At 44.4% G+C, this 27,061-nt stretch overlaps 1 protein-coding gene across 1 annotated transcript in view; it reads left to right on the top strand.

Annotated features, from left to right (window-relative positions):
- Positions 1–27,061, top strand: part of Vps53 (VPS53 subunit of GARP complex) — a 139,302-nt gene that overhangs the window by 81,605 nt on the left and 30,636 nt on the right. The window contains exons 13-17 of the mRNA XM_027426707.2: positions 2,012–2,106; positions 14,192–14,434; positions 16,107–16,254; positions 20,214–20,296; positions 20,722–20,800. Of these exons, the coding sequence (XP_027282508.1) occupies positions 2,012–2,106; positions 14,192–14,434; positions 16,107–16,254; positions 20,214–20,296; positions 20,722–20,800 (648 nt within the window). The remainder of the gene's footprint in view (positions 1–2,011; positions 2,107–14,191; positions 14,435–16,106; positions 16,255–20,213; positions 20,297–20,721; positions 20,801–27,061) is intronic.

Here is a 27,061-nt window from a genome sequence, read left to right as displayed (position 1 = left end):
CCATTACAGTGGTTTGTAAATAACCAGATGCTAAGAAGGTAGATGCATTTTTGTCTATCATTGGATGGTAGCTTTTGGCAGTGATTTCAGAGTGGAGGAGAGGGAGCACGTACCTTGATACTCTTCTGGAGGTCAGAGGGCAACTTCGAGAGTTGGTTCTTGTCTTGCATCACATGGGTTCTTGGGATTACGCTCAAGTTGTCAGGCTTGGTGCCCCCGTACTTTGTTTTGAGAGTGGGTATCACCATATTGCCAGGGTTGTTCTCAAGCTGTGGGCTCAAACTGTTCTCTTGTCTCTGTCTCTCATGTAGCTAGAACTACAGGTATGTGCCTCCACACGTAGTATTTATTTATTTATTTTTTAGTGCTCATTAGATAGAAGCCGTTTAAGAGGGTAGGCTTATATAAAATATCCTTACCACTAATCTCCACCCATCATCATATTCATAATCAAAATGGAGGTGAGAGGAAGGAGGAGCTTTGATGGCAGGCAGTATTAGTTTCACAAATGTATGCCTATCCCTTTATTTAGTGTGATATTTATACACTGAGTGTGTGTGTGTGCGTGCGTGCGTGCGTGCGTGCGTGCGTGCGTGCGTGTGTGTGTAGCTCCTCTGTATAGGTTTTTTTGTTTTGTTTTTTAATATACCAGTGGAGTCACATCTCTAGCCCCCCCCCCTTTTTTTTTCTGGGATAGTATGGTGTTATGTCACTGAGGCTGGCCTCAGATTTCAGCTCCTGTTGCTCCAGAGTGCTGAGATAGCAGGAGTACAGGAATGGTGCCCAGTTCAATTTTTGTACAGTGGTCATTCTTTGTAACGCTATTTAATGGAACGTGATGGTAAAGTGCTTCCTAGTGTGCAAGACCTTGGGTTTGATTTCCAGAGCTACAAAAAGAATAAAAGAGTGGGAGAGTTCTAATCAGCAAGTATGTTGTAGGCATGGCTTATATTAAATTTGAAAACTATATCTTTGGCTCAGAGTCCTTTTGCTGACATTTGGCAGTAGACAGATTAACAGCTTTTTAAGGAGTAGAAAGTAAGAGGGAGAGTCTTATTTTTTTTTAGATACTTAGAAATAAATTGGGGGGAGGCCTGGAGAGATGGCTCGGAGGTTAAGAGCACTGACAGACTGCTTTTCCAGAGAACCTGAGTTCAATTCCCAGCAACCACATGGTGGCTCACAACCATCTGTTATGAGATCTGGTACCCTCTTCTGGTGTGCAGATATACATGGAAGCAGTATGTTGTATACATAATAAATAAATAAAATCTTTTAAAAAAAGAAATGAATTTGGGAGAAAATATAATTTTTAAACAATTGCTGCAAAATAACCTGTTTACCAGTGGTTTTCAAGTATCAGTCTCCCCACCATAAGTTTACCAGTCATGCTTTCTTAGACAAGATGCCTCATGCCAAAGCACTGTAAATGGTGAAGCTAGAAAGTAGAGAACAAGTGGTAACCCCTCTGTTGGCCTCCTGCTCCTCTCTCTTCTTACATTATTTGTTAGTGAAAGTCAACAGTCTGGGGAACTCGCAGGAGGTAGCAAGTCTGACCATATCATGTGCCTTGGGATTGCTGGTAGAGAAGCTTAGCACTTCCGTTTCCTGGGCTGTGTAGTAGTAGTAGCAGTAAGACCATCATGAAGGAAAGATGAGAAGGTGTCTAACATCAAGGTGTATAATAGCAATGAGCAGAGACTACCAATACAGTGTTCTTTAAAATCAGCACAGATTTAACATTCTAAAACATCCATTGATGATAAGTTTCTGTATATAATATCAGAGTAGCATTAAATTTTCCAGCACACACAGCAAGTCAGAGATACTGACAAGAGCTGGTGGAGACTCACTGGATGGATCATGGTGTGAAGCAGCCCTATGTCCACTGCTCCTCTCTGTGAGCTAAGACTGAACTCTGATGTTTTCTTTGAAATTGCTTAAAAACTTGCATAGGTTGCTCAAACATAGGGTTCGTGTTCATTCTTATTTTCCCCTTCTCTCTTTCCAGCCAAAGAAGCCCAAAGCCCCAGACAATCCATTTCATGGCATTGTTTCCAAGTGTTTTGAGCCTCATCTCTACGTATACATTGAGTCCCAGGACAAGTGAGTGACAAGCATTCTGCTGTCTTCTGCCTGTGTTCCTAGCCTCTTATCTGTTGGGTCCTACACAAGGACCACTCCTTCCAGCACTCATTAAGGATATCATTATATTGTCTGCATGTAACTGTTTATTTTGCCTATTATATTTTTGTTTGAGACAGGATATGTAGCCTTGGCTAACTCATAAGAGATCTGCCTTCCTCTGCCTCTCAACTGCTGAGACTAAAGGTATGTGCCACAACACTGGTATTTTTTCCTCATAAATTTAAGCTGCCTGAGCTTGGCTGTATAAGCCTCCATGTGGATCTGAACACCTCCCACCCCCACCCCTTGTGGGTGCTAAGCTTTTGAGCACTGACCACATATCACTCCACAAAGTGTCAGGCATCCAGACATTATAAGAAAGCCTTGTCCCTGAACTATATGCTTTCAGTTATATTTGGCTTTTCATTGTGAGGTAATTTTGCCTGTGAAAAAAAGCTTTAAAACAGCACAAAAATTCTCCACTAGCCTTCTTCAGGCCTGTGAACATCTTAATGTAAACATAATTATCAAAATCAGAAAGTAAGATTGATCCTTTTTCTGGTCCAGGACTTAATTGTACAATTAGCTGTGGTCTCTGGAGTCTTCTTTGATCCTGACTTCCTCTCTGACCTTGACATTGTCAGAGGGCCGACCAAATATTTCAGATGCTTTGTGAGATGCCATCAGTTTCCATTTGCCTGATGTTGTGCCCCCCAGACCACCTCTTTTGAGATAGTTTCTATGCTGCCCAGGCTGCTTTCCAGTTCCTGGGATCAAGTGATTCTCCAGCCTCAGCTCTCTGAATACTGGAGCTACACACACCATATTGATTAATATATTGTCTTCCTTAAACCCAAGTTATGAGCTGTCATGATAGCATACACTGTAATCCATCACTTAGAAGGTGGAGGCAGGGCAGTTCAAGTTTGGAGCTAGCCTGAGCTGCATATGTCCCCAAACAATAAAATCAGTGGTGTTGCATCCTTCTCGGTGTCAGTCAACTGCTGGTGTTGACCCTATTGACTAAAGTGAAGCCTGCCAGCCTTCCCTACTGTTAAGTTACAGTTTTTTTTTTTTTTTTCCTTAATTGTCTTGCAGGGAATGGTTTGACACTGTGGGAGCATCCAACTTCTTGTCATTCTGTTGGCTCATTTTAGCAGGGTTTGGTGATTCTTAACTGTAGTTCTCACTGCCTAAGTTGACTTCTGTTTCCATCATTTCTTCTCCACTTCCTAATGGGAATTCTACTGTAGGGTAGTTCTTCCTTCTTCTCCATTTGTTTGTATTAGTTATGAATTTGGAATTATCCATGTAGCACACATGCTTTTTCACAGACTCTACATGTTTTCACACACCAGGTCCCTCCCAACCCAGTTTCTTCACAACCAGAAGAGAGTGTTGATAGTCTAGGGTCCCTTGTTCACAGGAAGCTATTCACAAAGGAGGAAGGCCGGTCCTTATCCCCAGATCTTTATACATGGCCAGAGTCCCTACTGTAGTCAATGGACAGCAGAGTTTGGAAAAATCGGGTTTCTGGAGCAGGGAGGGTTTTGAGGACACAGGCGGACCAGGTTACAAGGTCTCCAAGGACACATGTAGGAAGACAGACTGAAACTCACACCAGAGAACACACACAGGAAACACTACAGCTTTGAAGAAGCCCTTGAGATCCTTCTCTGAGAAACATGTAGGCCCCCTTCGCCTTTCTTCTCTCTGTGTGTTTATTGGGACTCAAGGGCAGCGGGACCAGACTGAACAGAAACTATGTCTATAAATGGCGCCCCCAATGTGGGGCAGGAATTTCCATGTGAAACCCGACAAAAGCTTAAAAAAAAGATTCTGAGAACAAAAGAATAGAATCAAGCATGGCTTCTTGGTAGCAGCATTTTCTCAGGTGGCTCTGTTTGCTAGAGGCAAACTTTAAGAGAACTTTCCTGACTCAGCATGGCTCTTTTAAGAGGCCCTGCTACCAATTAAAGGGTGTTTGTGAGCAGCCGGTGGCAGCATGCTACTTGCTGGTGACATGGACCTAGAAACTCCACAGATCTGTGGCAATTAGCATGGTTCCCACCATCATGACACTAGACTCTCAGAAAGCCAAGAAATAGGGCCGGGCCTGCTGCTGCTTTAATCCTAGCCATGCTGTTTAGCAGATTAAAGACTCATGTGGTCAGAAAAAGATAGAGATATACAGTGAAGAATGATTCAGAGGGGTGAAAAAAACCTCTAAACAATTTGCACTGTATTTAAAAATATATGTAAGCTTGAGAGAGAGAAGAAAAAGGATAGAGAAAGTCCTAAAAAGAAAAGAAAAGAAAGGCAAAGAAAAGAAATAGAGTAGATGGGTGTGGTGGCACAGGCCTTTAATTCCCAGCACTCCAGAGGAAGAGGCCAGCAGATCTCTATGATTTCAAGGTCAGCCTGGTCTATAGAATGAGTTCCAGGACAGCTAAAAAAAAAAAAAAAGAAAGAAAGAAAAAAAGAAAAGAAAAAAACACAGAGAAACCTTGTCTCAAAAAATAAAAAATAACAGAAATAGAGTAATAAGAAAAGCCACGTAAAGATGGCAAATACAGAGAGATGCAGAACAGAAACTCAGTCAATACTCTGTGTTCCTCTTCCCAACCTTCTCCTAGTCTGGTAGCCCTGCCTATACTTCCTGCCTGGCTACATCCTGGCTATGCATTAGCCAAAACAGCTTTATTCATCAACCAATAAGAGAAACTTATATTCACAGCATACAGAAGGACATCCCTCATCAGGCATGGACCTATAATCCCAACTAGTCAAAGGGCAGAGAGATTGCAAATTCAAGGCCTGCCTAGGCTACAGAATGAGTTCACATCCAGCCTGGGCAACTTAGTGAGACCTTGCATCAAAAATACAATGTAAAAAGAGGCTAAGGATATAGCTCAGAGTGGAGTACTTGCTTAACACGCATAACATTCTGGTTCAATCCCCCATGTCATAAATAGGTAAACAAATAGTAAACCATAGATAGTCCTTTTATAAAAAAATTAGTTATGTATACATAGTGATTTTAAGTATGATTTCAAGGGACTTTAGAAAATCATTTTCCCCTATGGTCAGAGAATCCTGAAGCTGAGAGAGAGAGCTCAGATTAGACTGATGTGCTGTCACTACTCTTATCATACCCCTGACTCAGAAATCTCCAAAGGAGGAGAATTATAGACCTTTCTCAAGCTCTCAGACAGAGGCCAGCAAAGCAGAAAGCATGGCTCTGGATGCCAGAAGGACCTGGATCTTAGTCAGAGCTCTATATTCACTACCCTGGAGCCTCCAGCATGCCACTTAACCCCTTCCATTCTGTCTTTTCCTGTCTGCAACAATGTCATCTCAGCACATCTCATAGGCTCTGTGATGTGAGTGAAACACAATGACAAGAGGCCCCTTGGCCCACAGTAAGTGATGTTCAGGTTCTCTGCCAACCCTGCCCTCTCTGTGGTCTTGTTAGGATGCCAGTGGGAATTTGCCTCATCAGTGTTGCAGGCTTCGTATGGTGTCAGGAATGAGATATCTGCTCTCATCTCAGGGTTCTGCCTGCCCAGGGAACATTCCAGCAGTACCTACCTCAACAAATAGCCAATTAGCAGGAGGAGGCCCACAAGCCAGTCTATAGGGAGGTGGCAAGAAGCAAGTCCCCAAAAGCCACCTGTGTGACAAGCTGGGATAAACTGTCCTTACATGCATTAAATGGATTTCCCCATTTCTGTTTCCACCCTAAGAGGGTATTGCTATCTTCTGCTCAGAAGCTGGTAGCCATTTCCCTGACAGACTTGTGGGAGGGATTTCTACATCAGCACCATCTATCCTGTGGTCTTCCTTATCAGGAAGCTACTCAATTTCTGCCTACTCTTCTGAGTTTCCTACAGTAACTTCTATTAGTATTTCTACTCCCTTCTTAGCTTTGCCACACCTACAACCTTTCTATAACTAGTTCTTTTTTTAAAAAAAAAGATTTATTTATTATGTAAACAACATTCTGCCTCCATGTATGCCTGCATGCCAGAAGCGGGCACCAGATCTCATTACAGATGGTTATGAGCCATGTGGCTGCTGGGAATTGAACTCAGGACCTCTCAAAGAACAGCCAGTGCTCTTAACCTCTGAGGCATCTCTCCATCCCCTCTAGCTCTTTTTTGTTTGGAATTAATCTGTACTTACAGAAGAGTTATAAGAAAGCCTGCAGAACTGTTTGCCCTTCACATGGCTTCTCAGTCATTGACCTCTCCTGCCTTTCGTTCACAGATACATGTATGTGCACATACATTGCTAAAGCTATTTGAACTCTCAAATCTCAGAAAAGACTTCCTATTACTCAATAATACTATAGTGTGTATGTCCTAAAAACAAGGCTGGAAAGATGACTCAACAACATAGTAAGAACTCTTGCTCTTGCAGAGGACCTGAGTATAGCTCCCATCACCCACATCAGGCAGCTCACAACCACCTGGAACCCCAACTTCAGGGTATCTTACAATCTCTCCTAGTCCCTATGGGCACACACATACACATTCATACACATAGACAAACTCACATTACATGCACATAAATAAAAAATAAAGTTAAGGATATAGACCAGTGGTAGAGTGTTTACTGAGCATGATCAAGGCCCTGGGCGTGACTCACAGAACTGCTTCAAACAAACAAACAAGCATACCCAACAACAAAAATTTGTTAAAGACTCAGTGGCTAAGAGCACTGGCTGCTCTTCCAGAGGATTGAAGTTGGGTTCCTAATACCCACGCTGAGAAGTTCACAGCTGCTTCGAACTACAACTCCAGGGAGTCCTCTTCTGGCCTGTAAGGTTTCACACACACACACACACACACACACACACACACACACACACACACACACACACACACACACACGTAAACAGTCTTTTAAAAATAAGTAAAAACTTAAAAGGAACTAATCTTTCCTATAGTGTAACCTTCAAAGTCACGTTGATCTCTATTACCAGTTGGATCTAGGGATCATGTTCCATTTTGCCAGTTGTATTTAATTAATTACATAATTTATTTTAAGACAAGATCTCATATTACTGCATGCTGGCCTCAAATTTGCTACATATCTTAAGATGATGTGAATTTTTTTTTTTTTTTTTTTTTTTTTTGAGACAGGGTTTCTCTGTGTAGCCTTGGCTGTCCTGGAGCTCACTCATAGACCCAGGCTATTAAAGTAACTTAAACTTTTTTTTTTTTTTTTTGGAAAAAAATATGTGCGTGCGTGCGTGTGTTTACTTTCATGGGAGGGGTGCAGGTGCACATGTGTATGGAAGCTGGAGAATAGCCTTAAGTATCCTCCTCTCCATGTGCTTTATTGAAAGGTCTGTTATTGGCCTGAAGTTCATCAGTTAGGGTAGGCTGAGAGTTGAATTCATGTACCCATGTTTGTCTGCAAAGCAAATGCTTTACTGATTGAGCCATCCCTATCCTGCCCTTGGCCTTTTAAACCTGATTACAGGTATGTGCTGCCTCACCTGGTTCATGAAGTACTGGGAACGGAGTCCAGGGTTTTGTGCACGCTAAGTAAGCACTCCACCGACTGAGCTACACGGTTTCTTAAATAGATCCAGATTGACCCCAGTGTCACAGTTGCACTTACTTCAATTCAGAAGAATAATACAGGTGTAGTCAGACTTTCTTTGGACCTCAAGCTCCCAAATAACGACACGTAGACTTTTTATTAATAATAAAAGCTCGGCCTTAGCTTAGGCTTTCTCCCAACTAGCTCTTATAACTTAATCAACCATTTATATCCATCTGTGTTCTGCCACGTGGTTTGTTACCTCTGCTCAGTACCGTACATCCCACTTCCTCAGTGTCTTATTGGTGAATCCTACCTCTTTTCTTCCCAGAGTTCCTATCTCTCCCTAGAAGTCCCACCTACCCTTTCCGGCCTAGCTATTGGCCATTATTGAACCAATCAGAAGGTGCCTGGGCAGGTGAGGTAAAACAGTGACACATCTTCAGAGTGAGGTCAAATATCCTGCAACACACAGGTCTTTTGAGACCTTGACATTTTCTAAGTATATAGGCCAGTAACTTGTCTGAGTGTCCTGTTTTGATGTCTTATTGTTGTTATGTGCAGAAAGCTGCTGTGTTGTTCTCAGCAACTTGAAGAAGGGGGGCAGATAGTGTCTATTTTCCCCATAACTTGTTACTTGTTTTATTACTTGGTGTTGATATTATTCTCTGTATCTATATAAAATATAAATGATAAGTAGGCTGAGAGAGGCGGCACATGCCCCTAGCCCCAGCACCAGGAAGCAGAAGCATGTGGGTCTTTGTGGGTTCCAGGTCAGCCTGGACCACATGGTGAGGCCCTGCCTCAAAACAAAAACAAAAAGCAACATTAAAACTATCAATGGCGTCTTTTGGGAAATCTATGGGGCTTCTTGTAGTAGATCAGTACTTATCCATAGCATAGGAATAGACTTTGGGAGCCCATTTTACTTAGAGGGATACTCCCTCAGCCTAGACACACCGGGGAAGGCCTAGGCCCTATCACAAAGGATATGACAGACTCTGAAGACTCCCTATGGAAGGCCTCACCCTCCCAGGGGAGCAGAAATGGTTTGGGATAGGTAGGGTATTAGTGGGGAGGAGGGGAGAATGAGGGAACTGGGATTCACACATAATAAAACCATCTAGTTTCTAATTTAAATTAAAAAATGGAGAAAGAAAAAAAAAGCTATCAATGGCCCCTTTGCATTTCTCCCTTAGCTGATCTTGCTACTCATTAATAACTCTTCCCTGAGTCTTTAATTACTAGAATGGTTTCAAATAGTGACGTTTCAACTTAGTCTACATTTGTAAGTATTCTACTTTCTCCTCCTCCTCCTCCTCCTCCTCCTCCTCCTCCTCCTCCTCCTCCTCCTCCTCCCTCCCTCCTCCTCCTCCTCCTCCTCCTCCTCTCTCCTCCTCCTCCTCTCCTCCTCCTCCGTCTCCTCCTCCTCCTCCTCCTCCGTCTCCTCCTCCTTCTTTTTTTGTCCGAGAGAGAGGCTGTGTAGCCTTGGCTGTCCTGGGACTTGCTCTTTTAGACCAGGCTGGCCTCTAACTCACAGAGATCCACCTGCCTCTACCTCCAGAGTGCTGGGATTAAAAGCATGCCCACCACCGCCCAGATCTTCTTCCTGATTTTATATATGTCATAAATCATATATGTATGTGTGTGTATACATACATACATATATACATACATACATGGTGTGTGTGTGTAAACATGGCTTACAAATTCTGATTTCATTTGGTGAATTATCTCCCACCCTTTTTGCTTTATATCAGAATTGATTCATATTTTAGAAAAATTATACAGATTTCCCGTATTCCATACCCTACACTGTTACATAGCCATAGCAGTTATCAAAACTTGCACATAATGTGTATCGAGTGGCAGATGATTATGATGAAACACTCAGATGCAAGACAGGAGAATCCTAAGTTCCAGGCCAGCCTGAGCTACATAGCAAAATCCTGTCTTGAAACCTAAACAACAAAGCCTGGAAGTTAAAAGTCAGTACAGTACCATTACCATCCTCCAGGTCTTGCTTGGCTCCTGCCAGTTTCTCCACTATTGCCCCTTTCTTTCTAGGATCTGCCACTTTAATGCTCAGTTAACCCTCGATAGGGTCAGTGTGAGCCTCTTGAGCTGACTTTTCATCTTTTTGCATGCCCCTATCATTTCCTGAACACTCTCCTTTGCACAATAAAATGCACTAGGCTTATCTTGTGTTCCAAGTCCAGCCCTAGGGTTATGCTTGCAACCAGACTTCCATTTCCTCTGTGTGGAGCAACTGTAGACACCAAGCTCTGGTCTGCTAGGTGCCATTGCTTGCAGGCACTCAGCTGAGAGAACTAAGAAACATGTGTCTGTATGAACATTCATGCATCCACACACTACTGTTCACTAAAGCCTGTGGGTTCATGCTAAGATCTCTATTCCACAGGGGAACCCATGCTGCCTTCTATAACACAAGAGCAAAAAGTGTGCATGGCTCCAGGTATCCTTGTTGCATTTACTTGCTTCCTCTGTTTGTCCATATATAGCCCATCTCCCAGTTTCTTTCCACCCCCACTGCTCATCCCAGAGCCAAGTCCACAGCCCCAGCCCAGGAGAAGTGGAAAGGCAGGTGCGTGTTGGCGGGTGTAGCCCTGAGAGTAATGCTTGCTGAATCTGTGGGCTCCTGGGCTATCTCCTCCCAGTGCTACTGCTACATTGCTTTCCCGTCTGACTGACTATTTCTGAATGCTAACTGCAGATCCATCAGCAGATACCTTGCTAAGCCCAGTCTGCACTAAAATAAAGTCTCAAAAAAAAAGATAAAGCTCTGAAGGGATTGCTGTGAGAATTCAGAGGGGTATGACCGCCACACTCAAGGTTAGACACGTTTACTGTGCATCTCCACCCTCAGCCGAATTCTTCCTCTCCTTCACATCTTCTCCTTCACATGTAGTTTAGGACTTCTGAGACAGGATTTCGTGTAGCCCAGGCTGGCCTCACCTTATTTTGTAGCTGGGGATGACCTCCTGGTCCCTCTGGTTCTACTTCTCACCTCTGGCTGCCTGCTTTTGTTCTGCCGCTCGCTCTGACTTAGCATTTTGTCACTGTCTAAGCATTCAGGGATTCTCAACACTCCACAGACCCCTGATCAGAACTTGACCATTTGTAAACTCTTACTTGCTTGTACTTGCTTTTGGGTGGAAAAGACTCCCTTGTGGTTCTAATCTACAGATTATTGTGCCACACATCCCTGTCTCCATTAATTCTGCATGAAGATCTTGCCAAACTGTCTGGAAGCAGTGATGACCTTTTTTAAGTTAAATTTATTTGTGTCTTAGAACCCTTGAGTCTTGCACACAGTGAGTGCGTAGTTGATATTTAGTTGGACTGGCTCAGCACTTCATAAGCAGTGAACCCCACAGGTTCCCACTGGGGCACCTTCTCCTCTTCCTCTGCAAAGCTCATTATCTCATGCACACTGATGCAGAGTGCAAGAGGGCACAGGGAAGCTTCCTTTCACCAGGAATGTGACTTTTACAATGTCAAAAGTAACTTGGTGGAAAGTCCATAAAATGTAGATCTTTAGAGGGCTTTTTTTTTTTTTGTGAACAATTTCTCGATGCTGTATAATCATAATTAATTGTAATCTTACTCATAAGGTTGACTCTGGAATAGGAAGTAGATAAGGATAGATATGGTGCTAGGGATAGATAAGTGATGACAGTATAATTACTTCCACCTCTGCCTCAGTTGGTACCATCTGTGTGGCAATTAGACTCCTCAACAGACTCCAGTGCTTTCTTTGCCTTATGTTTCTCCTCCTCCTCCACTGCCCTATCCCCTGTCCATCCTTACTTCTGTACTGCTTTATTCCCATCCCTAGGAACCAAGTATGGAGGGTGATCAGTTAGCATGCATTGGGTACCAACATAAAGGTTAGCCTGATACACCAGCCTGCACAGTGGACTGAGGGAGCATGAACAACACCTCTTCCCAAGGGAGACGCAGTACTGGTTACAGAGGATGGTACCTTCCTGCTGTAAAATAGCAGCTGCCTCTACACCAGGTGCTAGTAGAGTGCTGTCCCTAGTACTATGGAATTACAGCATAGCTCAGGAAACAGGCACTGCTGATTCATATCACCCCCTGTGCACCAGGGCAGGAAAAGGCTTGATACATCATACATTATGGTAAAGTGTTAACTCAAATGCCAAAACCAGGTGCTGTGACACATACTTGTCAATATGGCATTGGGGAGACTGAGGCAGGATGATCACAAGTTTCAAGTCAGTTTGGGCTGCATAGTAAAACCCTATCTGGAAAAGAAAAATAGTAAGAGCCGGGTGTTTATCATACACTATAACCCAGCACTCAGGTGGAGAGTTGTAAATTCATAGTCAGCCTGGGCTATAGAGTAGATCCTGTCTTAAAACAGATGGACAAACCAAAAACAAATCACATGACAGTGAGTGGCCAGTGATGGCAGTTCCAGTGGAGGGAGCAGGTATTGTTTGAGTTGTGCAATGGGGCTTAGGCCTAGGAAACTAGAGGGAAAGAGTTTTGGCCAGGTGAAGGCCCAGCAATATGGCCACAGAGGTGACTGGCCCCGGTATCTGGCTGGCACAGAGGCCTGCCATGCACTAGAGTTGTGAAGGTCCATGGGAAAGTAGGGCAAGAAGAGTTTGTGTAGAATGGGGGTGGTGGCCCAGACACTTTCCAAAGTCAACCAAAGAGGCCCTTCTCTCCACAGGCAGAGACCTAGCCTGGGTGAAGCAGCCACATCTGGATGTCATAAACTTTGAGTAACAAAAGCACTGGAGTAAAATGTCAATTGTTTCCTATTCCTGCTAATCGATGCTGTGTGTGGTTCTTGCCTTTTTTCTCCCTGTTGTATAAATATATTTTTAAAACACAGCTGGGTTCTTGTAGCCTTAGCCAGCAAGTTAAAAAGGTGCCACATGTCAAGAACGGGGCCTCCCATTGTCCACACAGCACAGCTGTGCAGAGGGACAGTCAGCCCTGCTAGATTCCAGCTCCTCGTGACTCAGGGTGACTGGGGCAAATTGAGGGTTTTTTGTCTGGGAGAGTGGAGACAGATCACAGCCATCACCACCATGACTAGGCAGGCCTAGAGCTGTTCCTACCCACTCTTACCCCAAGATATTTTTGCATATTTGATTCTGGAAGTTATAAGAAAAGAAACTGGGCTGGGTGGTGGCACCTGCCTTTAATTCCAGCACTTGGAAGACAGAGAGAGGCAGGCAGATCTTTGCAAGTTCAAGACTTGTCTGGTCTACAGAATGAGTTCCAGGATAGCAAAGGCTACATAGAAACCCTGTCTGGGAAAAGAAAGAAAGAGAGAGGGAGAGGGAGAGGGAGAAAGAGAGAGAGAGAGAGAGAGAGAGAGAGAGAGAGAGAGAGAGAGAGAGAGAGAAAGCTATTCATCTTAAGGAAGGCATTTGGTATTTAAACAGAATCTCTCTATTCAGGCATCCATCGGTACTTGAACACATTTAGGTTTACAAACTCACTAAATTTATTATAACTTACAAGCTTAGTGAGGTTTCTCTCTATATGATAAACATACAAAGTATTAGCCTTCATACCAGTAACCATGTGTAAAATATGAAAGGAAATAACATTATAGTAAAAAAATAAGTTCTATGAAACGGCCTGGTAAATGTTAAAGTTTCTCACATACAAAGGATTCTTTCTCAAAATATTAGACAAGCCAAGTTAGGCCATGCTTTTCTCACTCGTGTTTGTTTCTTTTCTTGCCATTGTGCCAAGATATTTATCAGAAACACCTTAGAAAGGAAGGATTTGCTTGGACTCGATGATTCCAGGGATTTCTAACCATCATGGCAGGCAATGTCTACATCTTTGCCACCATCAGAACCTGTGTATAGGCTGGTGAAAAGCATGAAGCTTGAGTCCAGGCTTCTGGGGTTTGCATCCTGGTTCCCCTGCTTGTCTTGGATAAGGTGCTTAACTTTTCTGTGCCTGGCTTTTGGAGAAGGGGGATAGTAAAATTGGTATCTCCAAAGTTTACTGTTAAAGAGTTCCATGACATGGTTATAAGGCACAGCCATGACTCCTCCACGTGTTTAGGAAATGGTCACCATCTTTAGTGTTCAGGACTTTCATTTGTGGAAACAACAGCTGGTGCTCAGCATTGTAGGGTGAGTGCTTATGTGGCATGTTCTCCACTCAGCTCTGTCACTCAGTTTTGTGACAGAGTTTTAGGTGTCAACTTTCTTACCTTCTAGAGGAGCAGCAGTGCTCTGTCTCTCATGGGGCCCTAAGATCAGATATGATGATGAAATGCCTTGGAACAAAGCAGTGGTCAAATGTCAGACTTTATTGCTGTCATTTTTTTTTAAAGCAGGGAAGTTAGTGGTGACATGAATAAAATGCACCCACTTGTAAGTTTGGGTAGGACCAGAAATGAGCACTTGTGGGAACAGCTTATGTCCACTGCACACAGCATCCCTGTATGATCTCTCCAAGTGAAACAACATTTCTATTCTTCTAGAAACCTCAGTGAGCTGATAGACCGGTTTGTGGCAGATTTCAAAGCCCAGGGCCCACCGAAGCCTAACACTGACGAAGGGGGTGCTGTACTCCCCAGCTGTGCTGACCTCTTCGTCTACTACAAGAAGTGCATGGTGCAGTGCTCACAGCTCAGCACTGGGGAGCCCATGATCGCCCTGACCACCATCTTCCAGAAGTACCTCAGAGAATATGCCTGGAAAATTCTCTCTGGCAACCTCCCTAAGTGAGTCCTGATCTCCTCACTTTCAGGGGGGTAGTGAGACTCTCAGCATCCCTAAATATGGGAGTCTTTAAGGAAAGCCACTCTGGGGTTTACTGAGCTGCTAAGAGTGTTGAGGAAAACATTCCTCCTGGGCTCCAAAGGGCCTGATGCGCTGTGCTGCCACTTTCTTTAATGACAGTCCACAGCTGACCATGACTGTCAGTAGACATGTTCCCTGTAGCTGGGTTTTTTTTTACTCTTTGGCTCTTTTGGGGGCCAGCCACCCAACTCCCAAATAAGTCACACATAGGCTTATTCATGTTTCTAGCCAGCTTTTCTTAAAATTATCCTGTCTACCTTTTGCCTCTGGGCTTTTACCTTTCTCTGTTTCTGTCTACCTTTCTTTGCTTCTCACTCTGTGGTGTGCTGTGTAGCTCAGTAACTGGTCCCCGGTGACCTCTTCCTTCTCTTGCTCAACTTTTTTTTCTTCCCAGATTTCTCCTTCTATTCATTCTCTCTGCCTGCCAGCCCTGTCTGTCCTTTCTCCTGCCTTGCTAGTAGTCATTAGCTCTTTATTAGACCAGTCAGGTATTTTAGACAGGCAAAGTAACACAGCTTCACAGAGTTAAACAAAGGCAACATAAAAGAATGTAACACACCTTTGCATCATTAAACAAATGTTCCACAGCATAAAACAAATGTAACATATCTTAAAATAATATTCCACAACAGTTCCCCATCCACCAGGATAGGTCACAGTGCATCACTGAGATGGCCCTATTATGCATATGTTCTCAGTGCACATGGACTCAACATAGAAAAAAAAAAGTTATTCAGCAGCAGAGACAGTGTCACTCCAGCCTGTTCAGTGTGTTCATGCCTTGAGTGCCAGATAGACAAGCTCACCACTCCCCATTGTCTTCCACAGCCACTAATGCTGTTTGCACAGTCTTATGTTTAAAGATATGGGTGGATTGGGGCTGGAGGAGAAGGCTGAGTGGGTAAAGTGTCTCCTGCACAAGCATGAGAACCCAAGTTCAGATCCCCAGCACACACATGCCAAGCTGGATTTGGCAACATTCACTTGTAATCACAAAACTAGGAGGCAGAGACAAGAGGACTCCAGGGCCTCAATGGCAGCCAGTCGGCCCAACTCTGGCAAGCTCCAGGATTAGTGAGAGATCATAACTAAGAAACAAGATGCAGAATAATAAAGGAGACACCCAGTGTCAACCTCTGCCTCTCTGCCTGTGTGTGCGTGGGCACACATGTGCACTGTTAGGCTGTCTTACTCTGCTTGTTCACTTATGAGCTCCATATGTACCCATCTTAACTGAGAAAGATGGGTGGGGAAGCAGCTTTTGTGCTACAGATGACCCCCAAGAGACATCTGTACCTCGGGGAATCCCAAGCAAGGCACTAGGCCAAACTGCCTCCTTGATGAGAATGGGATCATCCCAGGTGAGGACTGCTCACTGGCTCTCTCTTGGCGTTGTCTCTTCCTGTTCCTGTGGGTGAGAGGTTCTAACAGACTGACAGTCAAGGTAAGGTCAGGGGCAAAGGGACCCATTGTATGTTGATTTATTTGTACTGGTGCCAGCCCTTCCTCCCCTTTCTTCTTTGTCATTAAATGCACAGCTTCAGGAAGCAAATTAGCAGCTGCAGTCTGACTAGTTCCTGTCCTTTTCCTCAGGACCACCAGCAGCAGTGGGGGACTGACCATCAGCAGCCTCCTCAAAGAGAAGGAGGGCTCGGAAGTGGCCAGGTTCACTCTGGAGGAGCTGTGTCTCATCTGCAGCATCCTCAGCACAGCCGAGTACTGTCTGGCTACTACTCAGCAGGTGAGCACCCAGTCGAGCATGCTGTCTTCCTGGAGCCCTCAGCTAGAGCTGGAGTGGAGCCCAGGAACTCTGCTAAGCTCCACCAAACTGACCTTGGGCAGGCCAGTGAGTCTTACAGGAAGATGTAGTCAGAGATGCCCCAGGAGCCATCTTACAGGAGAAGTACGGCCAGTCTCCACCCTCAGGTTATGTAAGTTACCAACCAGGCAGGACCTCTTAAAAGTAGGTCAGTAGCACAATGTCCCTCATGAGAAAAGTAGCAATAACCTCCCTCTGGGGTAGCAGGCCCAGCCTTTGGTGGGTGAGTCAACCATCCCAGTGACTCCATTCTTAGCCATGTTAATAAGCAGAGTCCTTCAGGATTTTACGTGTCTCCTGACATTTTCTAGCATTCTCTGTCCACCATAACAACCATTGTTTGAGATATGACTGTGAAGCAGAAAGGGTGAGGCCTCTGCTGCAGCCCCCAGAAGGCAGTGTAGCAAACTAACTTTACAGGAGGAGGAGCCAGAGTAACTTGCAACAGGGCCCTCCACAGAGTCAGAGGATCTTTTTCCTATTTGGCCGGGGATCCCCCTGAGACTAAGAACAAGAAAGTGACCTGGGAGAGCTCTGTTCTTCCTGATGTTGATGCTCATTTCCTAAGCTTCTAACAAGTCAGTCCCAAGGGGCAGTTCAGGCATGATAGCTTGGACCCCCTGTTTGCCAGGGTGTGAACACAGGAAGTATCCAGCAGACTCCTTGAAGGTCAGCCAGCTGGGCCCAGATGTCAAGACCAAGGCAGTAGCACACTCTGTTTTGTGGCATGGTCACATACATATACTTGAAGGCCACTTTAGCATTAGAGCCAGAAATACACACACACACACACACACACACACACACACACACACACACACACACCCCCTGAGCATTAGAGCCAGAAATACACACACACACACACACACACACACACACACACACCCCTGAGCCCCTCATAAGGAACATAGGCATTTAGAGTGTATGAGAAAGACATATAATGTCTCTTGGATTGAGACAGGGTCTCAGTAAGTAGACCAGGCTGGTTCAGAACTCACAGAGACTCTCTCTGCCTTTGTTTCTGAGTACAGGGATTAAAGGTGTGTGCCGCCATGCCAGACTTTTAATACAGAATCTTAATAGTGAAGTGACCAAAGCAAACAAACAGAGCAATGCAATTGGGACTCATTTCATAACCTACCCTACATTCTCAGTTGTAACTCGCTTTCTTCTTAAGCACTTTGCTAAAAAAAAAAACATACACATATGCACACACACACACACCCCAAGCCTACTCATAATGCCATCATCCTCAAATAATCACATTAGCAGCTTGAGTTATTTTATAAACATAGTTTTGTATGCAGTTATCTTAGCTCACTTTTATATCCTTTTATTGTTAGTGTCTTACATTCTCCTGTTACTAAGCTGTCTTTATTATTACTACTATTTATGGCTATATAATATTCCATTAAAGGATTAGTGAATATTTAATAATAGCCATGGTAATTATCTGTACTGCTTTAAAGTTTTGCCTCTATAATCTTACAAAACCATCTTTCTGACTATAGTATCTTAAAAGTTTTATGTTATGTTTCTAGAACAGATTCTTAAGGTATTTTAGAAGTTTGAGTAAACCAGAGACCATTTTGATGACTTGTGTAGCCGTTTTTTTTTTTTTTTCATTTAATGAAAATCATCTTATTGATTATAAAAGTGCATGCATTCTTAGCCACCTATAGGATGTCTGAATGCCATATTCCTTTAAAAGAAACAGAGATTCCTGGTAAAAATGACTGGTTCCAGGCTGAGCGGGCAGGGTGGCTACAGATATGCAGGAAAGTTGATCCAGGTCTGCCTACCTCTCACGAAACCCTGGCTTTCATCCCTAGCTCCACTTAAACTGGTATGGTGGTGCACACTTGTACTGAAATCTCCATCCTTGAGAGGTAGAAGAGGAGACTCAGAAGTTCAGGGTCTCCCTGAGCTTCAAGAGAGCTTTACCAGATACTTCCTGTGCCAGGCACTGTCTCTCATGATGGCACAGAGAGGCCAGGAATCATTGTCAGGAGCCTCAGACTGATGGGAAACAGATAACAAACAAGCAAAGCCAGGGTTTCACTACCATTGTGTGGTGAGTGTGAGAGAAGAAACAAATGCCAAAAGAGGAGTTGGAAGGGCAAGGAAATGGGGGCCTGTTCAGGAGGGTGCGCAGGGGCATTTTAGAGGGAGGAAGTGTGGAGTGTGAATGTCCTGAGAGGCAAGGCAGAAACAGCAGGATGAGGCCAGAAAGGTAGACAGGACCCATGTCATGCTTAAGCTAGGATTTGTCTTCAAGGAGACAGCAGAGGCCACTGGGCATGTGCATACTGTCTCATCCTCCCTCAGAGGTGTCCATGTAGACTGCTCCCAGGTTTTCAGTAATAAAAACCCCTTCTGGATAGAACTTTACAGATGCAGGAGCTGGCCCATTGAGTTCTCTGAATGGGCCCTCACCCCTCTAGATAGCCTGGCACAAGACAGGCTTCCGTAAGTAGCAGTGGAATTAAACACTGCCTAGAATCCTTGCATTGCTCTACATTATTCTCATTATTTCATGAAAATACATTTCTAAATGTGAAATTGCCAGATCAGTTTATCCTCATTTGCACACCTTTAAGAACATTTTTGTTTTTAAGTTCTTTAATGTGTATGTGTGATTTACGTGCACACATTTGTGCAGTGCCTATGGAGGCCAGAGGAGGGTGATGATTCCCCTGATACTGGAGTCACAGGATATGGTGAGCCACCATGTGGGTGCTGGGAACCGATCCATCTCTCCAGTCCTCTAAGCGCACTTTACATTTTTATGCAGAGCATTCATTTTCTTAGAGTGAGTGTGATTGATTTAGGAGTGCTAGATTTATCAATTCCTGGGGCATTTTAGGTCCTCCCAGATCCTGATCAATTGGATTTTTCTCCAAGGCTCAGGAGTACATGAGTGTTTTTACCTAAGTCCTAGGCTGACCAAGGTGAAGATGTATTTCTAATTCAGCACTTGAAACATCTGGCACCTTGGAAAGGTAGTGGCCATAGAAACACTTGGCAAATGTTTCTGCTGATTTTCCTGTCACTCACATTGACAGTTCCCAACACTGGTGAGTGAGGCTACATTTCATGGGGCATGCAGGGAGACCATACTTGTTACTTTTCACAGATACAACTAAAGGGAGCAGAGGTTACTGCAGTCTATGGCAGTGGAGAGGAGCCCAGTGCTCCTGGCTGTGAGGGCATAAAGAGACCCCTTGCATGCTAGTAGCCCAGAAGCAGGGCTTTCCTGTAACTTTCCAAAGCTCTCACCCAGCTTCTGACATCTACACTCTGCCTTATAAAGGCTCCACAGCCTTCGGAATAGCACTACCACCAGGGACCAAACACTCAGAGCAGGAACCTGTGCAGGACAAGCCGTAGGAGCTGTTGATGTGCCATTAGAAGTAAGCCTGGGCTGGAGAGATGGCTCAGAGGTTAAGAGCACTGACTGCTCTTCCAGAGGTCCTGAGTTCAATTCCCAGCAACCACATGGTGGCTCACAACCATCTGTAATGAGATCTGGTGCCCTCTTCTGGTGTGCAGATATACATGGAAGCAGAATGTTGTATACATAATAAATAAATAAAATCTTTAAAAAAAAAAAAAAAAAGAAGTAAGCCCAATGTGGCACCAAAGGAGCTGGGTTCTTGGAAGCTGATTTGGGCCCTACCACCTGCTGTCTTGGGTGGGCTACTGCAGTCCTCATCTATGAAGTGAGGGCAATGGGACTTCCCTCACATCCTGGCGAGAATTAAATGTGTCCCATGTTGTGCCTGGACCTGTCTGGCTCATCCCTTTGAGACTCAGTTAGTAGTTTAGAACACCTTTGGATGATCATTAAACTTGCTTCTGCTTCATTCCTTCTCTAACAGCTAGAAGAAAAACTCAAAGAAAAAGTTGATGTAAGTCTGACTGAACGAATTAATCTCACGGGAGAAATGGACACATTCAGCACGTACGTACTTTCCAGGCACTTGCTCCAAGTCAGCCTTTCTTCTTCGCAAGTGGTGTGTGCTTTAGTCCTTATAGAATCTAAGTGTTCCCTGGGCATTCTCCACCAGCCATGAGAAGCAGTGCCCTGTTCTCCCTCCTCTTCCTCCTCCTCATTCTGACTTAAACAAGTTTTTGAATACAGATGCTTTTGGAGGGGAACTCAGAGAGACTTCTTGGAAGTTTGGGTCCTAACTAGATAAGATACACCCAGATAAGAACAGGACATGAAGATCCAGCTGTTCCTCCATTATCAGTGATTAAAACCCAAAATTTCATAAAGAAATGACAAATTTAAGTTTTGCCCGTATGTGGAAAACACCTCTAGGGGGCCATGCCCATCATCCTGTCACTTTTTTAGGAGTAAGAACAGCATTTGTTTCTTTGCAGTGTCATCTCCAGCAGCATCCAGCTGTTGGTTCAGGATTTGGATGCAGCCTGTGATCCTGCCCTGATTGCCATGAGCAAGGTGAGATTTTAGGAGGTGGCCTCCTACCAGAGTGACTTCCATGCCTTCCTGACTCTTAGTGTCAGCTGAGGGGACAGGGGAGGCCTCCCAGAGTTCCTTCTAGGCTCACTATACCTGGCGCCTGGGGCTGTTGCTGGCCCTTTTGTGGGGTGGGGGTGGGGTGAGTCTTCTGAAGGAGATGGGTTCTTGGGTCATCATCTAACTCCTGCTGAAACCTGTCGGTGCTCTTGCAGGATGAGCATCTTGGTGAGGTCTACAGCAGCAACTCCTGACTCTTTGCTCAGTCTTGCCTAGTGAGAGGTTCCGGCTCTTCCTGAGCTTTGGTGATTAGATAATTTGATCACATAGTGGACTCTGGTTTTAATGTACCCTCAGCCCCTATGACTCTTAGCAGTACGCTCACCATGTGCTGCTATTTGGGGTTTTTATATGCCTATCTTTTCTTCCCCAAAGAATGTAAATTCCTAAGGAATGTGGTGACTCTTATATATAATGTCAGGATTTAGAAGACTAAGGCAAGAGGATTTCAAGTTCAAGGCTGCCTGGACTACACAGGAAGACCCTGTCTCAAAAAAGAACAATAGTATCCCTTACATGTCTAGACCATATTGAAGACTTTATGTTTATAGATTAAGGAAAAAGTAAGCAATTCTTGTTGTCTTTTAAACCCAACAAGCCTTGTAGAGCAGGGGAAATAACAGACCATAGCCTTCGGCCAAATGTGGCCTACCATTTGTTCCTGTAAGTCTTAATGGAACATAGCTGTTTTCATTCACTTACGCACCATCTATGGCTATTTCTCTGCTGCAACTGTAGAAATTAGTGCTTGTAACAGAGACCGTATAGCCTACAAAGCAAAAACATTGACCAGCTGACCCTGTCCAGCAAAAGCTTGCCCATACCTATCTGGTCATGGACTCCTGGAAGACTCACTTGTCTGGGGAATCTAGGCAGAATTTATGACAGAGGGTAGTGGGAGGAGCCTTGACACTGGGATCAGACAGACCTACATTTTCTGGTTTTCCTTTTGAGAGCACTGCATAGATGACTGAACCTGTGCAGATCCATCTCCTCTGTGTGAAATGCATCTGGCTGGCTGCCTCCCAGAGCTGTGAGAGTGGACAGCAATGAGTGCCTGGTGGTGCTAGTCAAGTGCTCAGAAAGCCTTGGTTCCTCCCTCTTGACAAGAGGAATGCCATGCCTCAGGAAGCAGACATTTGGTCTGAGTTTGGCTTTAAAGTCGATTATAACTATTTAACAAAAGTAGGATTAAAACCAAAACTTTGGCTTTGGGGTTTTAAGGAGTGAAGTAGGAAGTTAAGAAGCAGCTGATGTTCCAAAGCTCCGGTTCTCAAGGCCAATCCTGTGCTCAGCCAGGATCTCCAGCCGGGATCCCAGGCAGGATCCGCAGCCACACACTGTAAACAGGAGCTGGAGACTAGCCTTGTCTCTTAAAGAAGCGGGCTGTGAGGATTCTTTTCCTGGGGTCTGGCTATTCCCTCTCTGCTGGCAGATTTTCTGCACATCCTGAGCATGATCCCTTCCAGCTGCCATCTCCTGAACTGCCACACACCGCAGCCTGGAACCACAGCTGCCAAAAGATTTTCACACCAACCAAAGGAAGAGTGGAATCTTTTTTTTCTCTCTCTCTCAGTAAAATAACACATGGAATGGGTTTAACATTCCAGGTGTTGCTTATATGAGCTGTCAGTTCATTAGGCAGACTTCCCTCAAGTTCCCCTTCCTCACCATCCATTTCTCCCCAGATGCACACCAGCAAATATCAACCATACCTCCAGAGTCTTGTGTTTATATCATAGGAAACCATAGGTTTGGGAGCATAGCATTTGGAAAGCCATCCTTTTTGTCTGAATCTTCTTGAGTTTTAGCAAAATGAGACCCGTGTGATTAAAGTAAACATGGCAATGGTCACGGGCTGACTCGGCATGCACCCCTTGTTAGTGTCTGTGTCCTGTTTCATGGAGTTTCTTCTAAGATTTCTTCAAACCTTAGTGATTGTGGTTATTTCTGTCTCTGACGCCATCATTGTTTGCTGCTGGCTGACTAGTCCAAGGCTGGGAAAGGCATAGGCATTGTCTCCAGGTGCTTCAGCTAGCAGGTGGAGGCAGGAGCTGTGAGCAGAATGTGCAGAGCACTGTGGTGAGTGAGAGGAAGTTGGGACTGTAGGAGAAAAGCGGGACCCAGCAGTCAGCATGTGAGAAGCCAGCAGGGGACAGGACATGGTCCAGTTCTCTTGAAGGAATTTGTGATGAGGAGGCTGTTCAAAACAGGACTGCAACGTAAGTTAGCAAAGTCATTTTTACCAATCTCATTCACTGCCTTAGAAAGTCACATAGTACTCTGGACTTAGGCAAGGCTGTCTTCAAGTTTATGCTGTGCTTGGAGAAAGCTCAAAATAACCAATAGAATAGATATATTTCATAAATAGTAAGGACAATGTGGAGTGGGTTTCCAACGTATCGGAGCCCCGGGCTAGTTCTGAGGTGAGGGAAGGAGGTGTCTTGATAAGGCGGATGGAGCCCAGCAACTGGTCACATTGCTGTCCTGGGAGACCAAGGCAAGCTCTGGGTCCTTCTCAGTTGCCATATAAGGCTTAATAATTAATAAGTTACCATGTTTCCTGTCAATACCTCAGATCCCTAGTTTGTGCAGTTTGTATTGCTCTTGTGCAAACATCCGGAATCCCAGATCTGAGCTGGTCCCATTGACCTAAGTGTGCTCTGCTTTCTGGTGGTTTCCATGCCCTCCCTCACTCTGACCCTTCTGCTTAGAATTCTCTTCCCACCATGGTCTATCCAAAAAGTTCAGCCTTTTTATGAGTGAGCCTGAATATCTGTCCCCCTTCTAAAAGTTAAGGTATAATTCCTGTCTTAATTAGGGTTTCTGTTGCTGTGGTAAAACACCATGACCAAAAGCAACTTGGGGAGGAAAGGGCTTACAACTGTCAAGTCACACTCCATCATTGAGGGAAGTCAGTGCAGTCATAAAACTAACCAGAACAAATCCCCTTAAAGTGTCCCACTTAATAGAATTTAGTATACATTTGAGGCCATATAGCCACCAGGAATGTCTCGTTCCAGAGTACCCTTATCACCCTGGAAAGAAGACCATACCTCTCAGTGGCCTCCTAACACCCCCAACCCCCACCCTGTTGCCTGACGGCCACTAGTCTACTTCCTGTCTGTATAGATTACTATTCTAGACACTTTACATATGGTTGTGGGTAACTTCCTGCTGGGCTTTCCTCACTTAGCTGTCTTCAAGGTTCATTCATGGTATGTCATGTGTCAGTACTATACATTTCAGTTCTTTCTGTTTTTTTGTGAGTTTTGTTTGTTTGTTTTTGTTTTCAGACAGGGTCTTGCTATGTAGCCCTGGCTGGCCTAGAACTTACTATGTAGACCAGCCTGCCCTCAAACTCTCAAGACATCCACCTGTTCTGTCTACCTCCTAATAAGATTGAAGATGTGCACTCCACACCTGGACATACTCTATTTTTAAAACAATGCTAGGGGTTGTTCCCAAGACCTTACAGATGTCAAGCCTGTGCCATACCATTAAACTACCCATCCAGCTTCTAGTCCATTACTTTTAATGGCCGAGTGATATTCCATTATTTCCTTGTTAGAGTTACTTCCAGCTAGTGTGAACAATGATGTGAGCATCTGTGTGAGTGTATGTTCTCAGTTCTCTTCAGTGCACACCTAGGAGAGGACCTACTGAATCTCAAGGTAACTTCCATATTACTATTCCCAGCACTGTCGCATGGTTTTCTCTATCTGCCAATTTGACATTCCCACCAGCACAGTCTAAGCTTCTAATCTTTCCACATTTCCACCATTTGTGTTTGTTAAAATCATGACCATCTTTGTAGGTATGAAGAAGTATCTCCTTGTGGCCTCACTGCATTTCCCTAGTGACTAAGATAAAGTGGTAGTGGGCATCTTTTGGAGGTGCTTGTTGGCAATCTGCGTGTCCTCTTGAAAGAACTGTTGGCTGAACTGTCACGGTTGTAAACTTGGATTTTTTTTCTGTTATTGAGTTGTAGAAGATCATCATTTCTTCCTCCTCTTTATTGGTATTTTGCTTGGTTTTGGTTTTCTTATTGCTGTTGTTTTGGTTTTTCGAGACAGAGTTTCACTGTGTAGCCCTGGCTGTCCTGGAACTCACTCGGTAGACCAGGCTGGCCTCAAACTCAGAGATCCGTCTGCTTCTGTCTCCCAAGTGCTAGGATTCAAGGCATGCGCCAGCACCACCCACTTGTTTTGTTTTTGAGACCAAGTCTTTTTCTGTAGCTCAGGTTGGTCTCAACCTCTCTAGCCTGCTGCCTCAGTCTCTCAAGTAATGGAAGTTCCTTTTAGAGCCTGTGGCAGCTCTGTGTTGTGCTCACTCCTGTTCTGGGAACTGACTTTTCATTCTGCATAATGTCTCCTCATATGGCTGAAGTAATCTTTGTTCTTATTTTTGCGCTGTTGGTGTCATAGCAAGGATAGATTACCTAATGGCAAACCAAATACTTGGTGTTTTCCAGAGAACTTTTATAGGTTCAGCTCTTTTGTTTAAGTCTTCAATCCATTTAGAGTTAATTCTGTGTGTGGTATGAGATGAGGATTCACTGCATACCTCCTCATGTAGATAGCCAGCTTTCCCAACCCCTGCACTAAAAAGAGTTTTCCTTATTTGATGGTCTTGTTACCTTTGTCAAAAATCAGAAGAGAGGCTGGAGTGGTGGCTCACAGTTAAGTACTTACTGCTCATGTGGAGCACCTGCATTTGGTTTCTGGAACCCTATTGGAGGCTTACAACCACCTGTAACTCTAGCTCCTGGGCACCAGGCACACACATAGTACACATGCATACATGGACATTCATACACATAAAATACGTGCATCTTTTCTTTAAAAATGAGAATAAGCTGGGTGATGATAGTGCAGGCCTTTAATCCCAGCACTCAGGAGGCAGAGGTAGGTAGATCTCTGAATTTGAGGACAGCCTGGTCTACAAAGCCAATTCCAGAACAACCAGGGCTACACAAAGAAATCCTGTCGCAGGGTGGTGGGGGTGGGAGGAGACAGAGAGCAGGGTGGGGAGCAGGGAAGGGTGAAGTTCCACACAGATGCATGGTTTTTTTCAGACTCAGTTAAGCCTGTCCTTTTGCCAGTGCTGCCCTGTTTGGGTTCTGAGCATATTTTTTTTAAAGATTTATTTATTTATTTATTTATTATTTATTTATTATGTATACAACATTCTGCTTCCATGTATATCTGCACACCAGAAGAGGGCACCAGATCTCATAACAGATGACTGTGAGCCACCATGTGGTTGTTGGGAATTGAACTCAGGACCTCTGGAAGAGCAGTCAGTGCTTTTAACCTCTAAGCCATCTCTCCAGCCCGGGTTCTGAGCATATTGAAGTGATTTTTGCAGTCAGTTGCTGCAAGACCTCCAGATTTGTTCTTTTTGACATTGTGTTGGCTATTCTGGGTCCCTTACCATGTCACCATTTCTTATCTTGGTGAGTGCATTTATTTTTCTCCCTCAAGATACTCCAGTGCCTACACTACCTCTCCATTACACGATTATTTTCTAATCTCCATCTTCCTCTTAATCTTTGAGCACTTCAAGGTCTGTGTCTTGTCTCTGGTAGAATACCATTCATAGGTCAGGCCTTGCTTTTATAGCAGTGCACAGCAATGACCTTGAAGGTAAAGAAGATTGGAAGAAGAAAGAAATAAGGACCAAAGACTCCCATTTGACAAAGAATGTGGAAAAGTGAAGACGATACTGGGCAGATTGAGCTGTGTGGAGCAGGAAGCTGTACATCTCTATGGAGGTGACAGATCATAGGACCCCTGGTTTCTCCAGCTGAGAATGAGGCCTGGGTTCTTCCCCCATGCTTAAATAGCTACGCCTCCTCAGTACAAGCAGCTGGGAATGGTCAGAATTAGGAACACACTCTCCACGCTGGTGGTGTGTACAGGAGCCCTGCTTCTGGGTAGGTGAAAAAGTACTGAGTGATCAAGCCAACAGAAAGCATGGTGGTGAATGTCCCTAATCCTGCAAAGGTTGAGCCAGGTATCAGGTTCCAGGCCAGCCAGGCCTATTTAATGAAACTCTCAAAGATGAATGGATGGATAGATGGATGGATGGATGGATGGATAATGAGTGTGTGCCTGGCTCTGGCGTATCCTTGGTCATGAGCTCACCGGGCATTCAAACTCACCTTTTAGGTCCGTATCC

This window comes from Cricetulus griseus, chromosome 7, assembly GCF_003668045.3.
Source record: "Cricetulus griseus strain 17A/GY chromosome 7, alternate assembly CriGri-PICRH-1.0, whole genome shotgun sequence".
Lineage (NCBI taxonomy): Eukaryota > Metazoa > Chordata > Mammalia > Rodentia > Cricetidae > Cricetulus > Cricetulus griseus.
Note: the sequence above shows the minus strand (reverse complement) of the source record. Positions and strands in the feature narration are given on the sequence as shown.